The sequence below is a fragment of the Eubalaena glacialis genome, chromosome 3 (genome assembly GCF_028564815.1).
Source record: "Eubalaena glacialis isolate mEubGla1 chromosome 3, mEubGla1.1.hap2.+ XY, whole genome shotgun sequence".
Taxonomy (NCBI): domain Eukaryota; kingdom Metazoa; phylum Chordata; class Mammalia; order Artiodactyla; family Balaenidae; genus Eubalaena; species Eubalaena glacialis.
Window position 1 is genome coordinate 164,755,484 of NC_083718.1, and position 9,719 is coordinate 164,765,202.

The 9,719-nt window shown below is 45.5% G+C and overlaps 1 protein-coding gene across 1 annotated transcript; it reads left to right on the forward strand.

The window, feature by feature from the left end:
* Positions 1–10: 10 nt before the first annotated feature.
* AIRIM (AFG2 interacting ribosome maturation factor) lies at positions 11–6,368 on the forward strand. Its single transcript, XM_061184475.1, has 5 exons — positions 11–266; positions 444–719; positions 2,621–2,800; positions 4,748–4,866; positions 5,040–6,368. Exons 2-5 carry the CDS (start codon positions 445–447, stop codon positions 5,075–5,077), a joined length of 612 nt encoding a protein of 203 aa, XP_061040458.1. The 5' UTR covers positions 11–266; position 444; the 3' UTR covers positions 5,078–6,368.
* Positions 6,369–9,719: the final 3,351 nt, after the last annotated feature.

Here is a 9,719-nt window from a genome sequence, read left to right on the forward strand (position 1 = left end):
GACTCGGAGGCAGGCTGGGGCCCTTGGAAGGTCCTTAAAATTTGATTGCTTTAGCTTTAAGTTTTCCCGCTGGTTTAGGGAAAGCGACCCGCAGCCTCAAGGAGAGGAGACAAGCTTCTGGTTCCGGACGTACGGATAGGCCCGGGGAACTCGCAGTCTGAAACAGGAAACTGCCCGAACCCGGACGAGCATCCTCCAAGGGATAGTCAGGAAACGCTTCCCGAGGTGGGAAACAAGGGTCCTGCCTTCCGAGAGCCCCTCTAAAGGTAAGACAACGCCTCGCGCTAGAAACTCCTGTCGGGAGAGATAGACGGCCCTACCTGAGGAAACCCTGTTCTCACCTGCGAACGGAAATAACTCCCACCCATGACCCGGTCCTTCCCCTATCGACTTGGAACCCTAATGCTTTTTTTGTGGGTTTTTTTTTTCTTCCCCCAACGGAGGATGACTCAAGACCAGCCTTTGCTCGCGGTGCAGGAGGCCCTGAGGAAGTGCTTTCCCGTGGTGGAGGAGCAGCAGGGCCTGTGGCAGAGCGCTCTCAGGGACTGCCCGCCCCTTCTGGCCTCCCTCAGCAACCTGGCAGAGCAGCTGCAGGCCGCACAGAACCTGCGATTTGAGGATGTGCCGTCACTTCGGGCCTTCCCAGACTTACAGGAGCGGCTGAGGCGCAAGCAGCTGGCGGCTGGTGACACTCTCCTGGACAGGCTAGAGGAGAGGCTGTAAGAGGCTCAGTGGCGCTCGTTCTTGGCGGAAAGATTTTAAAACTGGGTGTTTAATAAGCTAGGATCAGTCGGAAGGATGTTTTTCTTCTTACTTGAGAGCGTGGTATTTAGGGATATGTCAACCTTACCTCCTTTCTGTTTGTTGCAGTGGGATCTCTGTCAAGAAGCCATTTTCTGGCACTTCCCTTGTCAGACTAGGCGTGACAGTGGTGGGCTTAGTAAAAGTTATCAAAGCAGAACAGAAGAGCAATGGGGAACGCTTATTGGCCCTCCTCTATAGTCTTTCTTAGGTAAAAAGCAGTGAGGAGCTATACTGTAAACTTATTAGGTGCCAGAGCTAAGGGTTTTACATACATTACCTCATAAAATCTTTTCAACACCTCTTTGACTTAACCTCACTTAATTAATTTTTCAGGTGAGGAAACTGAGGCTGAAGCAGATTGCCTATGCTTGTGCAGTTAGTAAATAGTAAAACTGGGATTCTAACCCAAGTATGCCTGGCACCAGGGCCACTTGTTCTGCTGTTCATTGGTGTCTGCATGCCAGGAGTAGCACGTCTCTAAGCTCTTACTATGCCTAATGTTAGACCCTCTACCTTAGAGTTACAGGTAATTGAGGATAGAGAAGAGACAGGGCACGTATGGCCTTTCCTTGGCCAGGACAAAAGAAGGTTCTAGTGTGTAGAGTCTGTGCCATAGACTAATAGGAAACTGTCAAAGATGGGGCCTTCTTTGCATTCATTTGTACAAAAAACATTTATTATGCACCTATGGGACGCCAAGCACAGGTGCTAGGAATACAACAATGAAGCAGACTCAGTTCCTAAGCTGAGTAAAAGAGAGACAAGACAATCAATTAAATTAGGTCACGGTATGTTCTAAGATAGTGAACTTTTATTTCAGTTGATTACATGTTTGTGTGTGAGTATCGGGCTGTTAATTTTAAGTCTGTTTTTTAATTGTGAGTCACAGTCTAACATTTTTGAAAGCTGCAATTCTAGGCTAGGGACTGCCTTCCCCTTTGGGAAGTTGTAGCCTTTGTCTTGGTGGCTGGGCCCCTTGGAGTCACCAATGGAATAATAACAAAATTTACCATAAGCTAGGCACTTCGCGAAGCACTTAATATGCATTGTTGCATTTACTCTTCACAACATTCCTTTTCATTCATTGGACAATTGTTTGTTGTTCTGTCTGCCGGTCTCGACGTTTTAGGTACTTAGGATGCACAGTGAACAAAAGAGACTGTTTTTATTCGTGATTGAGAATAAGTAACTTTCCTAAGATCCACAGTAGTCTGGGTGTGTCAAGAGCCCAAATCTTACCTGTTCAAGAATTCACTAGGATGGGGCACGAGGGAGCATGAGAGCACTACTGGTTTGTTGCTTCAGTTTTCTCTTACTTATTCCTTTCACGTACATTGCATTGGACTGTGTGTGAGCATTTGCTCTCCTGTATGGCAGCCCCAGAAGGGCTGCTTGGTCTTTACTTTCTTTGGCAGTTGGGAATAATATCATCACATAGCTTTGAGAGCCATGTAACTTCAGCCTCTCCATCTTTAAGTCAGTTCTTAATTCTTGAGCCACCCCTGCCTCCAAGGCACCATCATCAATCTCCGTAGACCAATGGATCTCATTTGGAGGCAGTTTTTCCCACTGGGATGTGTGGCAATAAATATCTGGAGACGTTATTGATTGTCCCAACTTGGGAACGGTGGAGGCATGGTTTGTTCTTGTCGTCTAGTAGGTAGAGGTCAGGGATGCTTCTGAACATCCTGCAATGCACAGGGCAGCCCTCCACCACAAAGAATCATCTGGTCCAAAATGTCCTTAGTGCTGAAGTTAAGGAACCTGGCCTTAGGCCTTTCTCATGATATTGCCTAATATCAGACTCTTCCCCCAGAGCCGCCCTCCTCAAGGTGCGTGATGTAGTCAGCAGCCACGTGGAACACGTGCTTCAGATCTATGAGCAGCATGCAGACATGATCAGCCTCGATGCTGTCCTGCAGGCTTCAGCTTCGAGCCCCTCTGTGGCTGAAATGTTGGAGTGGTTACAGGATATCGAGAGACATTATCGAAGTTTGTATCCTTTGCACACATTTCAGGTAGTTCCAGAGCTGTTCCAGGAAGTCTTTTTAATTTCAGTTTTCACAAGATTGCCCAAAAATATATAGTATGGGTCAGTTCTCTTTGGTTCTTGAACTTGGATTCTTTCTGCATTCCTTTGTACAGTCATTCCTTAAATCACTTATTGAGTAACTGCTCCCTGCCAGGCGTTGCTCTAGGTGCTAGAAGATAGGCATTAAAAAAAGGAAAATATATAGAATGTCAGATGGTGATAAGTGCCTTGGAGAAAAATAGAGCCGGGAATGAGGAAAGCGAGGGGTGAGGGTGGGCTTGTGGTTTTAAATAGGGTGGTCTGGGCAGGCCTCACTGAGAAAGTGGTATCTGAGAAAAGACCTGAAGAGGGTGAGGGAGAGAACCATGGGGGTACTTGGGGGAAGAGTGTCCCAGGTAGAAGAAACAGCAAGTGTAAAGGCCCTGAGGTGACAGCGAGCCTGGTATGTTCAGGAAGTAGCAAGGTGGCCAGTGGGGCTCGAGCCGAGTGAAAGGGGGTGGTCTAACAGGAGATGTGGTCAGAGAGGCAGGGCTAGGCCTGGTAGGGCCTCCAAGGTCTTCGAAAGGATTTTGGCTTTTACTCTGAGTGAGATGGAAAGCTATAGAAGGTTTTGAGTAGAGGAGTAACCTGATCAGACCTATGTTTTCAACAGTATCACCCAGCTATGTTCTGAGGAGGGACTTGGGTGGAAGCAGAAAGACCTGTTAGTTGGAGTTCTCTTACCTTTTTCCTCTAAATTCTTGCCTGATAGTCGCATCTCCCCTCTGGCTGGAGTTTCTACCTTCATTTGAATCACTCCCAAGCCAACCTTTATTCTTGCCTCTAGTTTTGATTTTCAGTTTCCTGCAGATGCCTCCCACTGGAATCTCACGGAATTGCAAGCTGAAATGAGAATTGAAATCCTCCGTCCAGCCCTCCTGTTCAGCTCCTGTTTCCTTAAGTTGTAGCATCAAACCTGTCTGATCACTTAGTCTGGAAACTTACGCAGCATTTTCCCCCTTTCCTGCTGTTTTCTGCTTGCAACGTAGCAGCATCGGCCACAGTGGTGGCAACAGCAGCGTGGGCAGTGGGAGCAGTAGCTGGGGCCACCCTCACTGAGCGCTCACGGTGTGCCAGGTGCCGTTGTAAGAATGTTTGCACTCAGCTGTCAAGTCCTTCCATTCTGTTTCCTTGGTGCTTCTTGTAGTTTCCTTCTCTATCCCCACTGCCTCTACCATTGTTTCTCACTTGGACCCTTAGTCACATGCAGTCTCTAGACAGGTTTCTCTGACCCTGGCTTCTTTCCCTCTAAGCCACCCTCGGGTAGTGGTCACACTCTGCAGATCTATCTTCTGGAAGTCTCTTTCTGATCCTGTTGCTTGTGTAGGAGTTTTCAGTAGCTTCTGATGCTCTGAGGACGAGAACCCCCATGCTGGTCTTTGTGTTCTGGCTCCACCTGCCCTCTTAGCCACCTTTCCTGCTACTCTGCACATCGTTCCATGCCAGCTGCACTGGAAATGTCCTGTCCCTGAATCCATTATGTGCTTCCCCACTTCTGTGCCTTGGCTTAAGCTCTTCCTACCAGCTGGAATCTTCCTCCTGCCCTCTAAAGGGGATGAAGTCATCCTCTGAACTTCCACTGAGTTTTATCTTTCCTGTCATTTAGAGTCTTTTCAGTTTCTGTTTTTTTCTCACTACGGTGAGATCCCAGATTGCAGGGACAGTGTTTCTGTCCTTTTCCCTGTAGCCCAGAGCCATGTGTGTAAAGAAGGGCTCGGTAAAGATGTGTAGCAGAGGCGAGTCCTGCCCACCTGGTAAATGTAGCAGTAGCTGCGCTTTCACTTTTCTAGCTCCCAGGAGTTCTCTCCAGGGTATTTTCTTCCTTCAGCATATTTCATTTTCTTTTTGAGCACCTTCCTTAATCCCAGGAAGGTACCTGAAGAGGAAGTACCTTCTGTCCTCAATCCAGTGGGGAGACTTGGGAAACATCCAAGCTTTGCCCAAAGCCTGGGACCGAATTTCGGAAGACGAACACCCAGACCTTGTACGAGGTACTGGTTTTCATTTAGTCCTTCGTGTCTCCTCCCCTCCTTTCTTTCTGTGTCTCACCTCTTTGAAAGCATGTAGAGATGCCCTCATGGTGCCTTTGTAGCTTTTACAAATCTGATGTTTTGTGTTTTCTGGAGAGGTGGTATGCCATGTGTTCTCTCTCTTCCTGTTCCAGATATCCTGTTGAATGTTTCCTTCTTCCTGGAAGAGTGAAGAAGCCGTGTGTTTATCGGGAGACTAGGGGGACGCAGTTGAAGACCGACATTGCTGCGCTCTGATATTTCTAAAGAAATGTCAGCATTGCAACTGGACTTATTGGAAATGTCAATGCCTAGAGCCTGAGGATTGTGCTGGATGTTTCTGATGTTGGGTCTTCTTCATGCCAGGTCGTGGGTGAGGGCACATGGTCACACCTTGCCGTTTCCTAAGGCTCAGGGGAGTGGACGGAGACAGAGAGCATGCAGGAAAGGCCGTGCAGAAGAACACTGGGGGCAGAAGCCACAGCCACAGAAGTGGTAAGGAAGGAAAGGACAGGGGTAGAGAGTGCCGCTGCCCCCAGCATCATCCAAAGCTCTGAGCCTCGTTGACACCAGGTCCTGGTTTCGTGTATTTGTGTCAGTACCCAACTCCTTGATGCAAAAAAGTGGCTTTGATGATTTAAAGAAGTAAGGGGTGGGACTTCCCTGGTGGTCCAGCGGTTAAGAAACCACCTTCCAATGCAGGGGACACAGGTTTGAACCCTGGTCGGGGAACTAAGATCCCACATGCCGAGGGGCAGCTAAGCCTGCGTGCCACAACTAGAGAGAAGCCCGCGTGCTGCAACGAAAGATCCCATGTGCCGCAACTAAGACCTGACACAGCCAAATAAATAAATAAATATTAAAAAAAAAAAGAAGTAGAGGTGATGTTAGAAAACAGTTACTGTTTTCGAATTGCAATAGCTCCTTATCCTCGAAACAATTTCAGTTTCCAGAGCCTACCACCAGGGGGAGGTAGTGCAGCATGAATTATTCTGAATGCTTTGTGTTTGGAGGGGTTCCCTTGTTGCTCTTACTATCTGAGAGTAAGTAACTGGTGATTGTGGGACTCCTAAAATAACAATTTTTTGTTTTTTGGTTTTTTTAAACCAAAGCTGGTGACTGACTTGCTACAGTTCTCTGATCTTGGGGTAGCTGCATGGATGGGAGAACACCAGCTCACAGTCAGGCGTTCAGGGTTGGGTTTCTGAGGCCCAGTGCCTTCATCAGTGAAATGGTCGTGGTACTTCCAGACCTGTCAACTTCCTGGGCTGGTGTAAAAATCTGGGTCATTGGATGTAAAGGGGCTTAATAAAGAATATAGATATTTTTCAAAATGAAAATGACTTTTTTAGTATTACAAAAGTGATATATGCTTTTTAAAAAACAGTAGAAAAATTGTAGAAAACATTTAAAATGCAGAAAAGTATAAAACAAGCTCCACCAGAGATATTTTGTTAAGCATCTTTTTAGTGTCCATATTCACAAGTTTTTTTAACAAAACAATTAGGGTATCATTGATAAATACTGTTGTTTAAATTATCTTTTAAAAAAATCTTAATATAGTTTGGCCAGTTTTTCATATCCGTGAATATAGCTCAACACAATTATATACCATTTTATGAATGTATTATAATGTTATATTTTACATGTATTTTTTTAAGTCATCATGTTTTTCTACCTGTAAGGATAATACATTCTGGCTGTGAAAAATTGAAGTATTACAGAAAGTGAAAAATGCACAATGTCCACCTACCAGATACGTAATCGTTTTTAATAATGTGGTGTATATTCTTCCAGGAATTTTTTTTTCTTCCAGGAATTTAAAAAAATCTATTCTATCACATATATAATAATTGTAAATAACACTTAAGACATTTGGGTATCAGGTCTTATGATGTGCTGTGGGTACAGAGGTGAAGGAGAGCCCTAAAAAGATTTATAGTTCAACCAGGGAAAGATTTAAACCAGTGTTTCTCAAGCTTGAAAATGTATATAAATCACTGGTATCTTGTTAAAATTTAGATTCCCATTCTGTAGATCCTGGGGTGGGTCCCTGGACTCTGCATTTCTAACGAGGTCCCAGATGATGCTGATGATCCAAGGACCAGACTTTAAGTGAAGAGATTTAAACTGTAATATAATAATGCTGTATTTGAGATCAAAACAGAATTCCATGGGAGAATAGAGGTGACAACCAACTGCTTGTGGGACTACTTCGTGGTGACTGTGACATCTGAGTCGGGCCTTGAGGCTCAGAAAGGAGTACAGGGTGCTCCACGTACAGGGACAGTCTAAGCAAAGGCAGTGTTTGAGAAAGAATGGAAGCTGATACCTCCTGGAAGTGTGCGGGCATCGTGCTTGTGGCTTGTACCCCCTAGAACTGGAAGCATTAACAGTTGACTATAGCAAGTCACTGGAGTTCACAGGGGGACGGAAGAGTGGCAGGAAATGGGTCTGTAAAGGTAAACTGGAATGAATTTGTGAATGCCATGATCAAGAGTATGTATTTTGCAAATGGGAGTTGCTTGTGTATGTGTGTGTGTGTATAATAAAGAGCTTTTTAAACCTCCCTCATTGAAGCAAGTAATCATGACTGTGAATAGACACAAGTATGTTTAAGGTGCTAAGTAATAACTATTAAGTATAATTGTTCCTTCTTAGCTTTTCTTCTGCTGTTAAATTGGTATCCTAATTGTCCTTTTTATTTATTTATTTTCCTTATTTTTTTGGTTGCGTTGGGTCTTAGTTGCAGCACTCGGGGTCTTGGTTGAGGTGTACAGGATCTTTTCGTTGTGGCTCGGGCTCTTCACTGCAGTGCACGGGCTTCTCTCTCTAGTTGTACGTGGGTTCCAGAGCACGTGGGCTCTGTAGTTTGTGGCTCGCGGGCTCTCTTTGAGGCGCACAAGCTCAGTAGTTGCAGCACGCAGGCTTAGGTGCCCTGCAGCATGTAGGTTCCCCGACCAGGGATCGAACCTGCGTCCCCTGCAGTGGAAGGCGGATTCTTTACCACTGGACTACCAGGGGAGTCCCTCTAATTGTCCTTTTTAAATTTGCAATTAATTTGGTTTATTTTTTTGAGTAAGTGATACTTTCACATTGTACAAAATTCAAAGGGTGCAAGTGCAAGTGCATATTCAGTGAAAAGTTCCCCGTTACTCAGTCCCCCTCCCTGGAGGCAGCCAATGTTAAATGTTTCCAGTGTGTCCTTCCAAAAATATTCTTTGCCACTATGAGTGCAGGGGTGGGTACCCTCCAGGATAGCCCCATAGATCCCAATGATCCATGCCCTTGTATACTCCCCTCCCCTTCAGTGTGGGCTGACCTTACAGATTCGCTTCTAATGAATAGAAGACACTGGTAGTGGTGGTCATTTCTGGAACTAGGTTATGAGGAAAGACTGGCTTCTGTGGCGGGTGCTGTCCCTTGCTCTCTTTGGGGAAGTCGTCTTTGAGGCAGCCCTGTGGAGAGCTCACGTGAGAGCCTGATGCCTGCCAGCAAGCCCGAGTGAACTTGGGAGCAGACCCTCTCCCCGAGCTGAGCCTTCAGATGAGACCACAGCCCCAGCTAACAGCTTGACTACAACCTCATGAGGACCTAAGCCAAAGGCAACCCAGCTCAGCTGGGCCCAGATTCCTGACCCATGGAAACAGATAATAAATGTTTGTCTTAAGTCATTAAGTTTTGGGGTAATTTGTTACACAATGATAGATGACTAATGCAACAAGCAAATATTTTTGTATTCTCCATAACTTCATACAAATAGTAGCATGCTGTATATCCAATTTTGCACCTCGTTTTTTCCACCTACTGTATCTTAGAGATCATTCTATATGAATACGTAAAGAGCTTCCTTAATTTTTTCTAAAAACAGTTGCATAGTCTTCTGTTGTGTGGGTATAACATAATTTATTTAGCCCCTTACTGATGGCCATTTAGGTTGTTTCCAAAGTCTTAATACTTGTTAGGTTTTGGTAGCCCTCCCTCTCACTCCCACTCCTGCTCATGGTTTTTCCCCTTGGAATTTTCAATTAGTTAATACCACCCCACCCACTCACCCCCAATAAAAAAAGAATTCTGTTGGTATTTTTACTGGAATCGTATTAAATTTATAAACTAATTTAGGGAGACTCGTCATAGTGGGAATCCTGGCTCTCCTTTAAGCATGCCACTGGCTCATGGGTTGAGATATTAAATGTGAGTTCTTTTCTCTGTTTCCCTCAGGTGGGGAAATGGACTCTTGGTGCTCAGAACCCTCTTCCCTGTCCGTGAGACAATCTGTTGGGACGGAGTGAAGAATTTGTGTTTCTTTCCTGTCTCTACCCCATCCACATTTAGAATGGACCTCAGGATTCTTCTCTCAGGCAGAGTAGGGGGTTTTCAAAGCCAGTGGGATCCTAGGCTCTGAAGAAAAGGACTTCTCCCTGCCTAGGGAGAGTCCAGGCTGTGTGGTCTCTCTGACTTTAATCAGGATGTTGGGGGCCGGGTACTGTCTCCAGCTTGTTCAAGCATTGGGTTGTTTGTAATTCTTTCTCCCTGTGAGAAGGTGGGGAGAGCGCACATTTGGAGGAGCAGATTCAGGGATATGGGGAAGGAGCTAGTGTGTTGATAACCAACTCTGGGGAAACCTTGCTGAATTCAAGTGACCCAGACCTGGGTCCAAGTCTCAGGTCAGCCTTTTACTAGACAGGTGATCTTGGGCGAGTCGTTCTCCCTCCTCTAAGTTTCAGCTTCTTCATCTGTACAATGAAATAATGACGTTTGTCCTTACAGAGTTGTAAGGCTCAAGTGGGAGGAGATATGTGAGGGCTTTTGGTAAATTTATAAACATTGAAGGG